At 43.2% G+C, this 18,688-nt stretch overlaps 1 protein-coding gene across 2 annotated transcripts; it reads right to left on the bottom strand.

The window, feature by feature from the left end:
* Positions 1–14,996: 14,996 nt before the first annotated feature.
* On the bottom strand, positions 14,997–16,625 carry LOC120646126. 2 transcript variants are annotated; one of them, XM_039922831.1, is made up of 2 exons: positions 15,530–16,625; positions 14,997–15,407 (listed from the first exon to the last, which is right to left on the bottom strand). In XM_039922831.1, the coding sequence occupies exons 1-2, from the start codon at positions 16,039–16,041 to the stop codon at positions 15,362–15,364; spliced, it is 558 nt and encodes a 185-aa protein (XP_039778765.1). In that variant the 5' UTR covers positions 16,042–16,625; the 3' UTR covers positions 14,997–15,361. The 2 variants fall into 2 exon arrangements, with proteins under 2 accessions (XP_039778765.1, XP_039778766.1); XM_039922832.1 differs by having other exon boundaries at positions 15,536–16,625.
* Between the last annotated feature and the right edge of the window lie 2,063 nt (positions 16,626–18,688).

Here is an 18,688-nt window from a genome sequence, read left to right as displayed (position 1 = left end):
TGATACAGGGTACATCATAGAATACAATGTATGGTTGAAATCATTTCTGCCCCGTCGTTCTAAGAGAACATAGAGCCATTTCTGGTAAATTGGTAATGCATGGTGGAATATATCCAGGGACTTAATATAAAAACATGACCACAGGGAGAAGATACACATGAAATTCCCATTCTGGGAGATTCAAGCTGCAACATCTGATTTCTCAAAAGAGAACTTGCTGGGCGAGGGTGAAATTGGGCATGTGTACAAGGGCCAGCTCAAGGACGGCCACGTAATTGCAGCCAGGCTGCGCAAAGAAGCTAGCTCACAGTCACAGGGTTACACTGAATTCTTCTATGAAGTGCATTGCCCGGTACCAAAATATCGTCATGCATGCTGCTTGTGTACTGTGCTCCGGCCGGCCGGCTGGAGCTAGAGAGAGAAAAGAAAACTACAGCAACGCAAGATCACACTAGAAACCTGCACGCACTTACTCCTCCGGCAACTCCGCCCATCACGTGTCCTTGCAAAAAAAAAGGTTTAACTGTTTTTTTAATCAGAACAAAAAAAAAAGAAAACTACAGCTACGCAAGATCACGCTTCAAACCAGCACTTGGCTTTTTCATACTGTGTCGTTGCACAAGGTTAACTTTTTTTTTAATCAGAAAGCGGCAGCGCGCCTTGTGCTCGGAAAGGTTAGGCTGCAGCTGCATGCCGGCGGCGAGCCTCCTCCCCTCGCCGCCCACCGCTTCGTCGGCTCTTCGCCACTTTCTTCGCGGGGCCATGATCGTGGGATGGTGACTGCTCCCCATCTTGTTTCATTGATGCCGGCTAGATCGTGTGATCCCATCCAGAGCTTCAGCACTCGGCTGCTCTCTCACCGTGGCATGTAAAGCTTGCACCAGCTTGCAATGATCTCCCAAGTCCCAACGGCGTACGAAAAGGCAGAGCTTTATTGCACGCCCACTTCATGTAGATGTGCCGATGCGGTAACTTTGCCCCTTTTAACTTGGTCATCAACGCGACCGACCAAACTATCCTACTTGTCTTCAAAGAATAGGATGTCATCAGGGAGTTACTAATTACATGAAGGGCGGGAACAGACACCCTTTGACCCTCTTTGGCATGTATAAAAGCAAGTGGTCTTCCACTAATCAATACAATCAATCATTCATTCCCTCAATTCATTTGCTCTCCCAATTCTACTCACAACACGTTATCAGTCACTTTGCCGACCACTGAGCACAAGAAGGAAGACGCCGCTGTGGGAAGAACTCGCCGAGTTCCAGGGGCCGCACGGCCTCTCGCACCCTAGGCACAACGACTTGCCGAGAACACGCCGACAACGCCAAAACACGCCGGAGCCCTGTTTGCCTCACCCCTTGTGTAAGCATGGACCAAAAAGACTTACGTTTCTTTCAATTTGGGGATGGAATCCTCGTCTTTCCCTGGTGGCCTGCGCTAGTCGTCGCTGTTGAGGCCGCCGTGGTCACCGCTTCCGTGGTGGTCGCAGCCGCCGCTCCTCTACTCGCCAGGAGAACCCAGGTCATCGGCCTGGCCCTTCAGCGCCTGCACCAGGACATCAGCCTGGCCCTTCGATACCCGCAGCAGCAGGCTCGAATAGCACCAGTAGCGCCTCCTCCAAGCGCACAAGGACGGCGACGCTGCCATACAGTACCGCCATCACCTTCAACGACCAAACAATTCCCCTCGCGCCGCGTCTTCCGATGCCAGACGACGTTGGATTCGGCCCTCGGGCCACCATCACCTCCTTCACGGCCACCAATGGCACGTCGGGCCTTGCCGGAACCACTACGGCGACACACCCGAGTTTCATCCTTGAGACCATGTCGGCTCGTCGCAATGTGCCGCCCTTCTTCAACGCCGACGGCTCCTCTCACTACTAGAAAACAGACCTTCAACACCGATTGAAGAAGGCCAAAGGAACCGGTTTCCTAACCGGTGCCCCACAACCGTGACCAATGGTCTCGTCTTAAGACACCGGATTTTTCAACCGGTGCCTTAGGCTTCCATTGGTACCGGTTGGAAACACCAATCGGTACCAAAAAGGCTGCCACGCTGACGCAAGGTGGCAACCCCTTTGGTATCGGTTGGTCTTTCCAACCGGTACCAATGACATTTTCCATTTTTTCCCAAATCCAGTTTTATTTGTTATATTTATTACTATTTATTCTTTTATAATTGCTAAACGCACTCAAGCTCTACAGTACTATACGTTCATTGGTCGTTCGTATTCGTTTTCAGAGAATATTTGAAACCAACTAAAAGTGAAATGCGATCATATAATTAAGCTAATTAGATGAACTAATATATTTACAAATTTACAAACATCAAGACATAATGTTTAAAAATATTTACAAATGTACAAGTCATGTTTGTAGTACAACTACTGGTCCCCTCAGGAGGTCGATGGAAGTCCTCTATGGATGTGACCGTCATGGTAAAACTCACCTCTAGGATCCAAGATCTCGTTCAAAATAAATCCGGCGAGCTGCTCGCACACGGCGTTGATCCGATCAGTAGAGTAACATTCATCCCCCATTTGAGACATCTATCATTTAAAAAAAGGATTAACATCATGTGCGTTAGTATAATTATGAAAATATATTAGTGAACGGTTTGGACGTACTCTCTTGTCTTCATCAGTAGCCTTCCCGCATAGAGTCATGATGTGCAAGTAGTCGCATACGTAGTACCCGCACCAATCAGTTCCTTATTGTTGTCTTGCACACTTAAGGAGAAACAAATAAATTACACAATTTAGAACAATTTGGGATTATGTACTTAACTAGACAAATCTTTATGAATCAGCACACCAGATAATCCATGTTAACGTTCAGTTCGGGCCTCCATTGACCACGTTCTTTGTTATTTTTCACAAATTTTTTCCAAACCCTGCGCTCAAAGTTAAGTTTGATATTCAGGAATTGTTATTAATAAAAAAAAGATTTGATTGTGCAAACTGAACTTACCTGTTCAAGGGGTCTATGATATGTTGGATTGCGGACTTTGGATTTCTCATTGAGTCAAAGACTATAAGATTGCGGATATAGATAGGATATATACATACATGCATTAGATGACTTAGTATTTATTTAGTAATATAAAAGAGGATTGAGTCGACCAAGGCTTAGCCAAAGTTGTATGGTATGAATATATAGGATTTGTAAGTTTGCCTAGTCAACGAATCGTACATATTTTGGCATGTCTCCTTGTAATTTTCGTTGAGCACATTCTGGTTGACTAGCAAAGGAGACATGAAGCCAATCTGATGGTGACATCCATGTTTTCGGCTTCTTTGGGTCTCCTGTCTAAACGATACAATAGAAATTTTATAATGCACACATATAATTATGTTCTTGTTAACAAAAAGTATTAATGTAGAGGTAAGCGATACTTACAAAACCCAAATGGTGATGATAGAGGCGTCGAGGACTTGTCGATGGTAAATGTGATATAAATTTTCGAAGTACACCCAGCAGTCCTCCTCCCCGCGGAAGAAATCATGGTCACGATACTTGACTCCAAATATTTTCCCTTGGTCATTCATCATTCGCAAGTACCATCTATGCACATTGAACATCTGCGTGCCTAGACTTTTCTCTTCTTAATCAGTGACAAAAGGTTTTCCATGCATTGCCTCCATCGGCGGCCGGCAACCCACCAACATCCGTGGCCACCTCGCCCGCCCGCATCTTCGACCGCGTGGCAGCCAGGGACCGCCGGCTAGTGATCCGACAGGGCACCTAGAGCCCCGCCGCCTTGGGGCTCTCCTCCGGCCTGTGAGGCGCCGGCCATGGGCAGAGGCCGGTCCTTGACCGGCACACATGGGGGGCGCGACGCAGAGCAAGAAGAGGGGGACAGGAGGCTTCGCACGGTGCACACCGGTGGCGGCGGCACGCCCAGACTGGGACCGGCGGCGGCGCGCAAAGGCAAGGGGCGGCAGACATGCGGCGGTTCCGAGGGTGGGGTTTGGATCCCAACCCGAACCGCCCCCTCCTCTCTTTCAATCGGGCCGAGCCAGGCCGCAACAGGCCGGCCACAGCCAGAACGGGCCGGTCCGCTAGCAGGCCGAACCCTCTCTCTCATGCAAAATTGCAATAAGGCCCTCAAAACTTTCTCTATTTACGGTTTAGCATATTTCAGTTCTGTATATTTATATTTGAGGCCCTAGATTGTAGGGATGTAAATGGTATGGATATTTTCCGACTGTATTCGAATTCGAACTAATCTGAAAGGGTTTTTATTCGTCCGTATCCGATTCCGTGTATTCAATATCCGTAACCGATCCGTATCTGAATACTAAAAAGTTACATTTTTATGATGTGATCCGCAGATCTCACATTGGTTATGGAAATATTATTTGAACAATCTTTTTCATGTGCTATTTATTTTATTTGAATTACTATCATTATTATAGCACATAATTTACATTCTACATCATGTAGTAATATGCAAATTTTAAATTAAGGTATATAAATCTGAATTTTTTTTAAAAAAAGATAAGGTAATGGAGACCTAGGCATCGACTGCAGTAAATTCTTTATGAATTTATTTGCCCTATGACCATGCTTTTAGACAGCAAATTATTTGCCCATTACTAAAAGTCTACATCTTATGATGATTACCTATAATGTGTATATCCAAAATATTCAATATAATTTTATTTGTACATATTATGATTATCAAGTCATTTATTCCTATAGGAATATTATAAAAATAGTTACACTATTCAAATCCATATACCTTAAAATTTCGATTCAAGAATCATCTTGATTTCATTATTTTGCATAAATTTATACACATATAAATTTTAATTTACCACAGTAAATTAATCCTATACATGATTTCTCATGTATCAAAATGGCTCATCTAGTCAATAAGAATTTCACTAAAACTACAGCAGATAGTCACAACTATCTGACTTGGGCTACAGATGTCGAAATAATGCCACCTGCTCATGTTTCAGACACAACCAAATATACAATATCACACTTCTTGAGACACCATCTTCACTTAGATCTCAAGATATTGAAAAGGATCCGCGCAAACTTTGGGTTGCACTCAAAGAATACTATGATCAATATAGGGCAATCATTTTGCTAGAAACATGGCGTGAGTGGTCACCACTTCGCCTTATGAACTTCAAATCTATCACAGAATACAATTACGCAATGCTCATGATTTGTTGCAAACTTCAGTTTTGTGATCAAATTATAGATGATGCAGAAATGTTAAAAAAGACCTTATCTATATTTTCCTTTTTAAATAGATTATTGCAACAGCAATACCATTAGCATAACAAAGGCAAAGGTATTCTTCAGAATAAATACTCAATATGACAATTATCAATTTTGTCAAAAGTGTGATTGTCACAATCACATCACTAAAAATGCATCACTGCCAGGTTTTGGTTGACTTATATTTGAAATCCGTTGGTACCAAGTTCAAGGGAACAAGTTAGAAGCACACTTGAACAATCGACCCACTAACATCAGTTGCTCCAAGCTGTTCCTACGGAACACAATAATGAGGAGATCCCACCACGTGGAATAACCTATTAAGCACTGAAGACATGGTTGTGGAATTCCAATCCAACGACATGTTTGGAGACACAAACTAATCTCCATAATTCCCAGCAACTTGATTACCTAGCCATAGATATATTGTGTTGTAAATATTTGTTGTCAAGGATTATCCCACAGAAATAATCCAAATGAAGAAGGAATCTATTTAGTGGACATGATACCACTAAACACTATACTTAGGGAAATTAAATACTTTCAAACTCTCACAAAGAGTAAAGAAAATTTCACACAAATCGCATGATGCAATATTGTGATCATTGGTTTTGGTCGAGGCACATTAATTCTCCCTATGGGTACCTAATTAGTAATTGAGGATATATTCCTATATCCCAATTCAACTTGTACCCTATTGAGTTATAAAATATCTGTCACAATGGTTACCATGTGGAAACACATAATGACAACAATAATGAATATCAATTCATCATAAAATTGATGGATATATCAAGCAAATGCTTGAGAGAATTCCTTCTGTATCAACGAGATTGTATTACATACACCAAACTCGTAGAAATGTTGCGTATAAGATAATTTTTAGAATCTTGATATCCTCAAGATATGGCATCATCACCTTAGTCATCCTAGGATTTGGATGACATAAAAATTATTAGCAATTCAATTGATCACCACATAAATAATTCAAAATTTTCCAAATCTTCAGATTTTGTGTAAAAATGAACCACATGTGCCATGGGAAAATTAATCTTAAGAACCTCTTATCTTAAGATCAGGGTTGAACCACTACAATTACTTGAGCGCATTCAAGGAAAAATTTGTGGTCCATTCATACATTAGCTGGACCATATTGGTATTTCATTGTACTTATTGATGCATCAGAAAGATGGTCCCATGTATGTTAATTATCCCTAGGAAATAATGCTTCTGCATGATTCAATGCTCTAATTATTAAATTAAGAGCACATTATCCGGAACACCCAATAACATCCATCAGGATGGACAATGCCGCTAAATTCTCCTCAAAAGCCTTCAATTACTATTGTACGGCTCTAGGCATTAATGTGGAACATTTTTATATTATGTACATACACAAAATGGATTAGTCAAATCTCTTATCAAGAGAATAACTTAATTGATAGACCATCATCGAAGAATTGCAAATTACCTACTGATATCATTGGCATCATGCGGTCTTTCACACCGTAAACAAAATTCAAATTTATCTAACTACGATCATAATGGCACCCCCTATTACAGTAAGTACGTGGAATCTTGGCCTCAGCCAAATATTTTTTATTTGCATGTTGGTTATATATGTTTTGAACATACTGATATCACCACCACAATATACATATGTGGGCATTGAGGATCCATACAAAATATTTATCCATCATTCATAAAATATCTTAGATCACTCATAAGGGAAGCCCGTATGCTGACTACATTTTGAGGAAAATTCCAGGCATTAGGGAAGATTTATACCACATATATGAATGCCAGAAATTATAAATTATAAAAGAGTATTATCACATTCGATCCTCATATCCACATATACACAAATAATATCTGAACCAATAGTTCAGAACATCTTTTATTTGCAACACATTGCAAATAGCCTGCCAAATGCATTTACTAATCAAAAGTGTCATCAAATAATATTCCTACAAGTAATGTGTCAGAAAGAGTTAAAAGTCACTCAACTCCCATATAAAAATAAGAGAGGGAGAAGTATGGCCACAAGCTAGGAATTCAGCTTATTACAAGCATCCGTGGAATAGGGGGAGACATCATCCAAGGCAGTAAATGCAAATTAACATCATAAATACACTTTTTCATTTTATTCAAATTCAAAGCCTACAAATGTTTAAGCATTCAAAAGCCCAGTATATATGCACATAAATTAGGCACTGGGTCATGGAACACCCTAGTTTCTCACAAGATATATATTGATTTTAATCAGTCAATCATATTAAGACTGCAAATTTGTTGACAAATACTCCTATTTGAAAATTGCTATACACCTTTAAACTGGATCCAGACCAAAAAGTTCTAGGCAGAGTGTTAACAAATACTCAAATTGGGTCAAATCAAAAGGTGACAATTAAGGAGAAATACTCTCATTTTCACATAAGGAAGTATTATCTACTTCTCATAATGCTTTTCTTCAAGAAAGCAAGGTGGTGAGATATCGGGAGATTGTAGCACATGGTTTCACACAGAGATCGAGTAATATACAATCAAGGTATGCGTGAGAATTACGTTCCCATATTCAATTATTAGCAGATCGATTAAATTTGACAAATTTGGATTTTTATATATCCCTAGAGAATTTTGTATCCTAATCCAAAATGAATAAATCTCAACATATAATTATATACAAGTCACTCTATGACTTGAGATAGTCAGGTTGATTGTGGTACAACTGACTAGATGAGTATCTCCTATAAAAGGATTACTCTAATCACAATACATATGTGTTCATAAATAAATTTCAAAATGGAATTTTCATCATTTCAACACACAAACAACAAACATTCATTTATGACAAAATTCGAGATGAAATTGGGTGAAACATAAGGATATTTTAGTTTTTAACTTAAGCACATATATGGGTTTGCCAATATTCAATTAATATTGGACAATTGTATCCATCAACCCTTGTGCTCATTCAATCCCTAAAAATGTATATCAATGCCCATTTAGACCCTGGGATAAGAAACTGAGTGACAAAGAGCTTTTGTATCATACAAATTGCAATAGGCCTGATATTGCTTTTGTAGATACCTTGTTAGCTCAAAATAGCGCAACTCCAACAATGCCATATAGGTCGCAGTCAAATCAGATATCCACAGATATTTAAATGCACAAAAGATCTTGATTTGTCATTATCAAATTAGAATACGACAAAAGTGGGATATCGATACTGGCCAACTAATTCCTATTTTGCCAGAATATAAACTGATACCAAAGTACTAAAGTTTCATATGAATCATCAAAATAGATTCTAATGAAAAACTTTGGTCTATCATTCTGAAGCATCACATCTATATATGGCTTCTCTGAATGATTAAATTATGATTCCATCGAATCATCAAACATTTGCTAAGACATATCACAGCTCCAACAAAAAGCCATTTTACGTGAATTAAAAATATCTTCAGATATTTCCAAGGCACAATTTGATCTTGGCTTTAGCCAAGACAAGACCATTGTTGGTTATACTGATGCTGGCTACATTTCTGATCTGCACAGTGCTAGACCTTAAACAAGTTTTATAATTTTACATGGTGGAACAACTACATCTTGAAAGTCATCAAAGCTGACTCTTGTAACTATATCCACAATCATTCTGACATAATTATATCATATGAAGCTTCACGTGAAATCATATGGCTTCACAAAATGATCAACCATATACAACAGTCATGTGGCATTGTTTCAATCATGAAACAACAATTATATATGAAGATAATTATGCTTGGATTTGTTCAAAACAATGCAGGCTATATAAAGGGCAATATCATAAGATACATTGCTTCTAAACTATTTTATGGGGAAATAGAAACCTTGAAAACCAAATCATGAAATTTGCAAGGACCAGGGGGGATTCTCCCTGAATCGTAACCAATAGAACTAACTATAATCATCAGATTATATAATTGTACTCTTTTCCTAAATGAGTTTTCAGTATCAAGGTTTTTCTCATAAATGGGTTTTCAATGAGGCAATATTTTATGTCATATCCCTAATTTTTCCCACTAGGGTTTTTAAAGGGATATTCGAGGCATATTACATATATCATATCTTCTGTTTTCTCATAGAGTTTTTAAGAAGATATTCAAGATATTATTTCTCCTTATATTTTTCTAATGGGTTTTGGGGGAGAATTATAGTTCAGAAATGGTCAGATCATAATATATTCGAACTTATTTATGAGTTTCCTTTCAATGTTTTTCTCATATAAGTTTGCAATTAATGATATTCCATAGCATTTTCTTTTATATTTTCCCATTGAGTTTTAAAGGAGATTTGATGGAATACCAACACATATATGTCATATCAACATTTTCTCCTATTTTCCCATATGGGGTTAAGGAGTTTTTCCCATGACATATACATACATCTCCTGATTTTTTCCAAAGGGTTTTGAAGGAGTTATTCAATTGATTACAAGACCACAAGAAGACGAAGAAATTAATAAAGGGGGTGGGGGGAGGGTGGTGTTACGAAGAAATTAGAGTTAGATGATGAAGCGTCCCCACATAAGTAGAGACTAAATGTGATACAAATATCTGTCCCAGGAGACTGATAACATATTTATTCAACAAATAGTTCAGTCACCGTACAACCTCCGTGGAGGCGGACACTCGATACAAACGATAACAAGCAGTAAAAAGGCTACGGTGATACACCAAAGCACGACCCATATGGGTTCCAGCTCAGGCTTAGAGTATCGCACCAGCAGAAGCATCTTGCATAGGGCCAACACCATAGGCAAAGTTGGGTGCGGACGCAACCTCTACTCAACGTCTTCAGCAATCTCCGGATCTTCCTCTGAAGCAACAACATATATCGGGGTGAGTACAAAAGTACTCAGCAAGTCCAACCCCATCCACGGGGGGGGGGATAATCACAGATATGCACAGGATAAATCAAGGATAAGGCTGAGGTTAATTTGCAGAAAAGCTAGATTTTACACATGCAAGGGTTTGTTTTTTAAAAAAAATTCCAAAACATTTCTTTAGTAACCGAATAATAAGTGGGTTGATCCTACACAAAGGATCCAAATTTTAATGCTACCGGACTCCTCATCCGTCGTAGCTCACGGCACAACTGTCGGACACCTTCCAAAACAACTCACACCATACCCCATCCATCCACAAAATCTAGTCATGTGACCAAACCGTAACTCGCCGAGTACTGTGGGTACGGCTATTCGAATAGGTTTTAACTCTGCAGAGGTTGTACACTTTACCCACAAGTGGGGTACCACAGCATGATCACCTTGGTATCGGTGCAGATCCCAACAAAGCCATTATTCACCTTAGCTAGACCTGACTAGCCACCACATACTCCACCAAGGGGCCATTGACCTATCACTGAGGTTTAACCGGGGCATAAGTCACCAAGATCTTATCCCGTCTCCTTGATCACCCGTTGCTCTCAGCTCTCCTGATGGCTATCAGACTAACTAGTGGGATTTATGCTAAGCAGTTACCACACAGAACGGTCGAGTGGTTGCACGATAGTGAAGTTAGGCAAGATGACACATCAACTCGGTCCTTAATTGGTGACAAGATGGACATATCCCAACCTTGCTCAACCACAGAGGTACGAGCCAACAACAGATGACAGTTCACACAGAAAAGCCATCCATCCATCTCATCGGATCATTTTTTTTCTTTCATTTCTCAAATATCCCATTTTTTCCTTTCTCAAAATACTCACGCATTTTCTTTTAACAAAACATGTTGTAATCATTTTTGGAGTGTAATAAGTAACATGGTCCTAAGCGTTGCTAGCAGCGATTAACGTCTAAACAGAACGGATCATGTTTAGAGATTAATCTAGGTCATCAAGGAATGTTCATAGCAATCAAGGGGTGGCTAACCAATTGGGTTTCAGCGATAAAACAATATGCAATTTTGTAAAACAGGCCGATAGGTTGTGTTTGAAAAACTGGGATAAATATGCAATCAAAGGATGGAATTGGACTTGCCGTTCCTAAAGCCTTCCAAGAACTCCTGCTCGCGGTACGGGTCCTCGGGCTCCAGCTCGCGGTACTGGCCTTCGTGCTCCGACTCGCGGTACTACTCGGCAAACTCCTCGACGGGCTCTCCCTCGTTCACACCGTCATCTACGGCGCACGCAAACAAGCACACAATAAAGAAAAAGAAATAAATGTTTTATCGTTGAGCTCGAATCAGGAGAAATTAAGATATGGAGATAGAAACAATATTTTTGGGTGATTTTCTAATGGCACAGCCAGAATTATATTAGAAATGGTGTGGTCGAATTTGGAGGTAATTGGAGTATTTTTTGCACATAAAATGATGAGTCGAAGAGAGGTTTAGGGGTTAAACGGGGTTAAGGGCCTATTTGCAAATACTTTTGAGATGGCGGGGGCTTGATTATGATTTCTAGAAATGTTAGGGTTACTCTAGAAATTAGGCAGGGATCTATCTCTAAATATGTTATATGGTGGAAGGGTGGATTTGGAATAATTAAAGATGGAGGGGGGTTTATTTGTAAATATTCTCAAAAGTGAAAGGACTTGGTTGGAATTTCTAAAAATATTCGGGATATTCTGGAAAGGAGCAGGGACCTATTTGGAATTATGTTTATATAGGGGAGGGACTAATTCTTGAAAAGGGAAGAGGAGGGGGTCTCTTTTGGAAAAGGTCACAAAGGGAGCGGGGCTCCTTAAGGAATATAAAGAAGGAGAGGGACCTTTGGGAAATTTTGCCCTCTTCTTCTTCCTTGAGATAGACCGAACAGAGGAGGGGGCCATGGGGCACCGGCGGCCATGCGCCGGTGGCCGGGGGTAGGGGTAAATCGGAGTGGAGATCAAGGAGGTATGATTCCCCTACTCACCAAGGGTGGAGGCGGCGTGAGGCGAGCTGCCCACGGCGGCGGGCGGCGGCGGGTAGGGGCAGCGGCACTGTGGGCAAGGGGAGGGGGCGAGCAATAGCGAGGGCGGTTGTGGTGGTGGTGGGCGACGTCGAGGGCCCTTTTATAGGCAGGGAGAGGCGCGGGACAGGGGGGCCGTGGCGGCCGGCAAGCTTCTGCGCGATAGTAATGGCGGCGGGACTAGCAGTGGAGCTGAGGTGATGGCGCGGCAGAGGTGGGCGGTTGCGCGTAGCGGGGAGGGCGATGGCTGGGGGAGGCGCGGTGTGCAGGGGGCGGCGCAAGTTGGGGGGCGGCCAGTGGCAAGGGCGCCGTGCGGCGTCGTGGAGCGGCCGGCCACGGCGAGCGCGAGGGACGAGGCGGCCAAGGGGGTACGACAGTGCAGGCGATGGGATGGGGAGCAGGCCAAGTGGAGGGAGTGGTGGCCGGGCTGGTGGGGCTCGGCGTCGAGCTCGAGCTCGGCTCAATTGCCGCGCGTGGAGCGCGTGGGAGCCAGGAGGAAGAAGGATTAAGGAAGAAAGGAGAAGGAAGGAAAAGAAAAAGAAAAAGAAAAAGAAAAATGGGAAAAGGAAAAAAAGGAAAAGGAAAAGAGGAGAAAAAGAGAGTGGCGCCGGCGGGATTCGCGGCGGCGGTCGGTCGGGAGCGCGACGACGGTCGCGAGCGCGCGGCGGCTTTGGCGGGAAGCGATGCACGCGGAACGAGAAAAGAGAGACGGGATGGGGATTGGTACTGATGTTCGGACGGTGGATTGATTTCGGTGTTGGACGGCGGAAATCGCCGGGAAGGATTTTTCGGAGAGTTGGGAGCTCGGACAGAAAGGGAATCTGAAATGATTTGAGCTCGGCGACGAAAAAAAGTTTTGAAATTTATTTTTAACGAGTGATTTGTTTCGGTAAAAATTTTTCGGGGTGTTACAAACCTACCCCACTTAAAATTAATCTCATCCTCGAGATTCGACTGAGTACTGAACAGATGGGGAAACTCTTTCTTTAGCGCATCTTCGCGTTCTCATGTAGCTTCTTCTACCCCATGTCTACTCCATTGGACTCTGCAAATCTGTACCTCGGAGTTCCTTGTCCTTTTGATAACGGTGTCCAGAATTTTAACTGGTACTTCTTGGTACCGAAGATCCTTTTACAGGTCAATCATTTCTACTGATACTACTTCCTCTTGAGGCACTCTTAAACATTTCCTTAACTGGGATATATGGAACACTGGGTGTATATCTGACATTTCCTCTGGTAGTTGAATATGGTATGCTACCGTTCCAACTTTTTTTTACCACTCGGTATGGTCCAATATACCGAGGAGCTAATTTTCCTTGAACTTGGAATCTTCGAGTCCCTTGAACCGGAGAGACCTTAAGATATACATAATCTCCAACTTCAAAGCACAATTATCTTCTTCGTTTATCTGCATAGCTCTTCTGATGGGATTGAGCCGCTTTTAGCTTTTCTCTAATTTCAGCCACACGGTCTTCTGCCTCCTTTATGAGAACAGGTCTGGTTAGAGTACGCTCTCTTACTTCTGACCACATCAAAGGGGTTCTACACTTTCGTCCATAGAGAGCCTCAAAAGGTGACATTCCTAAACTTACTTGATAACTATTGTTATATGAGAACTCTGAATAGGGTAAACTCTGTTCCCAATCCTTGCCATAGGTAAGGACACAAGCTCTTAACATATCCTCCACAATTTGATTTACTCTTTCTGTCTGACCATCGGTCTGAGGGTGATAAGCCGAACTAAAATTCAATTTTGTACCCATGGCTTTGTGCAGACTTCTCTAAAACTTAGAGGTAAATTGGGTTCCTCTATCCGACACAATTTTACTAGGCACACCATGTAATTTCACTATGTGCTCTATATAAAGTTGGGCTAATCTTTCTCCACCATAGGTGATCCGTATGGGCAAGTAGTGAGCGACCTTGGTCAGTCGATCCACTATCACCCATATAGAGTCATTTCCTTTCTGAGTTTTGGGCACGCCAACTACAAAATCCATACCAATCGAGTGGTTAGAGAATAAACAAACTCACGAGGAGGCGTAGAAAACAAAACAGCGGGGTGCTCGATAATTCCAATAAAAACGTTTGGATTCATCGTTCAGTGATTGTGATTCCCACTGCCGTCCTTGTCAGCGCGGGGGTAAGGTACACAATCCCGTGAATTCAAGACCTATTTTTCTTTTCCTACAAAAGGGACATTTTGTTTCGTTGGACATGGCCTCCTTAATCGCATATTATTTCATTTATATATCCGACCTATTATTTCATTTATATATATATGACCTTCGAGTTATTAACATCTGCGTACTTCGAGCAATGTTGATTGATTTAAAAAAAGGATTAAAGTTTGACCAGCTGAAGTCTAGTACATGAAATGGAAAAAGAACAAACGAGCAAGCACGTACGGTTGATATAGATCGTGGTGACCATATATAATCCTCTTTTGTCCCATATATAATTGATATCATGCGTGCAAGACGTTTTTTCTAACCATATGAAAGACGGTTGAAAACTTCACCATAATTCCTATAACTACACCTACACTAGCCTATTTCTTTTCTACATAATCAGCCGTGTCAAAATCATTGGCATGGCACGACCCTCGCACTCGTACCGTGCTAGCTAGTAGGAACCAGGTCTATCTACGTGCTTTGCATCTTTGCCAAAATAAAGGACAGTGTGTTCTGACGGACCTGGAATTTCATGGCTGGCCAAGCCTCAGCTCTAAATTGGTGGAACAAGCCAGGATTTGGCACTTGGTGTTCTTGAGAGAAAAAGAGTGAATTATTTCAATCCAAAAAATGAAGGTCCATAGTTTTCGAGATAAAAACAACTATTTTTTGTGGTTGGAGGAAATTTCGATTCTAGTATTACAAATGAGGGAGAGGGAGATCAGATTCCAACAAATAGTTGAGAGAGACGATAGCTGAGAAGGTAAATAATTTTTAAAAAAAAAATTGTAACTTGCCAGCATAGGCTGCTAGATCGCAATCGACCACCGATAAGGCCTTCTACTTTGATGGGGCAAATCTCCGATACCAATAGGGTTTCGTGAAGAATAAAATACACCGTTGGTCCATAAACTTGCAAGTGGCAAAATATCACATCAGCGGGTCACGGAACACATGATGAAGCCTCGTTGGATACCCCGGGCCGGTGGGCGCCTAGATGTGAGCTGGGTCAGCGTGCTCCTGGTCGCGATGTCGCCTCCGAAGCCGGAGGCGTCCTGTGCCATGCCCAGTTTCAAACCATTACAAATTAATTTGAAAGCACGAAATCGCATAACAGTATCACAACAAGTCCCCGATCAGATCAAGGCATTTCCTGTCTGTGTAATTTGCACAGTACCTGTACCTTCGGATGGCGAAGAGCTGCTGCTCGTAGCGCGTGTGCACGGCGAGGCAGTATCCCAAGAGCCCGGCCATGGCCATGCCGCCGACCCAGATGACGACCACCATGGCGGCCTCGCCGAACGAGACGAGGACGAATCCGTGGGCCCCGAGCCAGCAGAAGAAAGCAGGCATGGTGGCCGCGCCCGTGTCGCGGACAGGGCATCCGGGCAGGCGGTGCAGCACCGCCGCCGCCGCGACCAGGACGACCGGCCCGGCGATGACCATGATCCGGCCCAGCGCGAGCGCCTCCGGCGAGACCTCCGTCGGCGCGGGGCCTCCGGCGTCGGCCACGTCACGAGCGACCAGCGACAGGAGCGCGGTGAGCGCGGTAGCGATGAAGACCCCCGCGAGCACGAGGCCCGCGCGCAGGGTGGACGCCGCGGACGGCGCGGCCCTGGCGCCAGCCAGACGGCGCTGGGCGAGGGCGCGCCCCGTCGCCGCCGCGGAGTAGGCCGCGGCGAGGAACATCGTCGCCGCGCCCGCGGCGGGGCCGGCGTGCTCGGCGGCGGCGGCGGCGAGGAGCCGCAGGTACGAGGCGCGCACGAGCGAGTCCGCGAGCGCGGCCCTCGGCGCCGGCGAGAGCGCGACGGTCCAGGAGAAGAGGTACGCGCAGACGAGCGCCGCCAGCCTCCACACGACGACGGCGGAGAGGTACGCCGCCGGCTCCTCGTCGGCCGCGGCGCGCCGCCGCCGCAGCACCTGCAGCGCCAGCGCGCCCTGAACAGCAGCGACGAGACGCACACGGCGGCCACGGCGGCGTTGGGCAGCGCCGCAGACGGCGGATGCTTGCGCTCTCCGGGTCCGGGGGCTGGGCCGTTCTCGGCGACGCCGACGGCGGCGCTGGCTCCCATGCTCATCCTGTCCTCCGCACCAAGAAATTAAACGCTCGCACGTTTTTGTGCGAACTCCTAGCTAGCTATGAATCGATTGGCGATTCGTCACACATTTCTTGGTTCAGAATGGACTCGTATCTTGAGGGGGAATAAAAAGAGAAAGAGAATGGATTCGTATCGACCCTTTCCAAACTCCATTTGCGCCGAGATCATGGGGGTTTGGAGATTTCCATTTTGACAGAGCTCCTCGCAACTAGCATGCTCATATATATTGGGCTAGTACATCCTCCGAGCTAATCCAGGTTTATTAAGAGATATTTAAATTTTTACCATCCTTACGAACAGCCACAGATTCAAATGCCAACTTTACGAATGCTGTAACATTTTTACACAATTTTATTTAATATTAGCAACATAATATTTATTGAGATGCACACAATGACAAATATCTATTCTACAAAACTGCAAAAAAACATAAATAAAGAACAATAAAATATACTCAAGTACAAGACATACAAAGGCATTGGGCAGTGTTCATGATAATTGCAACATTCTGTGAGTAAATACATGCAAGTAATAATTGCAACAAAATAAAAGCGTAGGTTCATTGCAACAAAATAAAAGAGTAGGTTCATCTATGTCTGACACACTGCTGGAGAATGTCATATTGGTACCAGCACGTTAGTGCCGGTCCAATAGGAGCCGGCACTAACGTGCATGTACAGTACAAGGCGGGCACGTTAGTGCCGGCTAGCAACACCAGCCGGCACTAACGTGCCATCCCCCAACGGTTCACTCGCATGCCACAACGGTCATAAGACACGTTAGTGCCGGCTGGAAAGTCTAGCCGGCACTAACTTGGTCAATTACAAGTTAGTGCCGGCTGGTAGTTCTAGCCGGCACTAAAAGTCCACACTTAGTGCCGGCTAGAACCACCAGCCGGCACTAAATTGCCCTGTATATCAGGCACTCCTTCTTCCCCAGCCCGACCATTTCATTTGGCCGAGCTCCTCCTCTCTCTCATGGCGTGTTAGAGGGGAGGTGCTGCCCATTTCCCTCCAAATTTGTGAGGATTTCACCCATCCAAGTGCACCAAAGGTTAGTAGCTTCTTCCACCCTTCTTTCACGGTGTTTATTCTTTGTTTCATGCTTTCTAGATAAAGAAAATAGTGATTTTAAGGTTGAGGAAAAATGAGCATAATTTTCCGATTTGTTCATTAATTTGAGCAAAATAGAATCGATTTGTTACTTTTTAGATAAGGTTTTCTAGATAGTTTGACTATGACACATTTAGAGTAATTTTTTTGAATTATTTCACGGGGACATGTGTACATGTTATAATGCAAAATTTTAAGAATTTTAAGGATGAGGGAAAATGAGCATGATTTATTAATTTGTTCATTAATTTGAGCAAGGTAGAATTTATTTGTTGCTTTTTAGAGAATGATTACTATATAGTTTGACTATCACACATTTAGAATGATTTTTTTGAATTATTTTATGGTGACATGTGTATATGTTATTGTGCCAATTTATTTTGCTATTTAGTTTAAATTTACTAGATATGTGGCCTATGACACACTTACATTTTTTTTGAATTACTTCATAGTAACCTGTTTTTAGGGATAATGAGCATGATTTTTTTAATTTGTACAGATGGACCGGCAATGGATGCACGGAAGCCGGAGCACCTCGGCATGGATTCAGGGTTTAGATTCTTTTCTCAAGGCGGCAATGGCAAATAGATCGCCAAAGGGTTTAATGTGTTGTCCATGCAGTGTTTGCGAAAATAAAAAGGAATTCCGAAAAAGAGATACTCTATGGAATCACCTGGCCTTGAATGGATTCATGAGTAACTATACCCTTTGGACCAAGCACGGCGAAGTTGGAGTTATGATGGAAGATAATGAAGAAGATGACGATGGTGATAACAATCTTCCAGATTGGGCATGGGTTCATGAAGCAGGTGGCTTTCAAGATGAACCAATGGACGAGGGTGAAGCAAATGTTGCACAAGAGGAGCCACCTGACGAGCTAGGTCAGGCGTTGCTTGATGCACATAAAGACAGTGAGACTATGAAGGAGGCATTAAAATTTGAGAAGATGTTGGAGGATCACAAAAAGCCGTTGTTCCCTTGTTGCAAACCGGAGCAGAAGAAGTTGGGTACCACGCTGGAGATGCTGAAATGGAAGGCAACTAATGGTGTCACCGATAAGGGATTTGGTGAGCTATTAAAGATTGTAAAGAACATGCTTCCTGAAGGTAATGAACTGCCGTCAAC

Source organism: Panicum virgatum, chromosome 8K, assembly GCF_016808335.1.
Source record: "Panicum virgatum strain AP13 chromosome 8K, P.virgatum_v5, whole genome shotgun sequence".
Lineage (NCBI taxonomy): Eukaryota > Viridiplantae > Streptophyta > Magnoliopsida > Poales > Poaceae > Panicum > Panicum virgatum.
The sequence above is the reverse complement of the archived record's forward strand: the minus strand, read 5'-3'. Positions and strand labels throughout refer to the sequence as shown.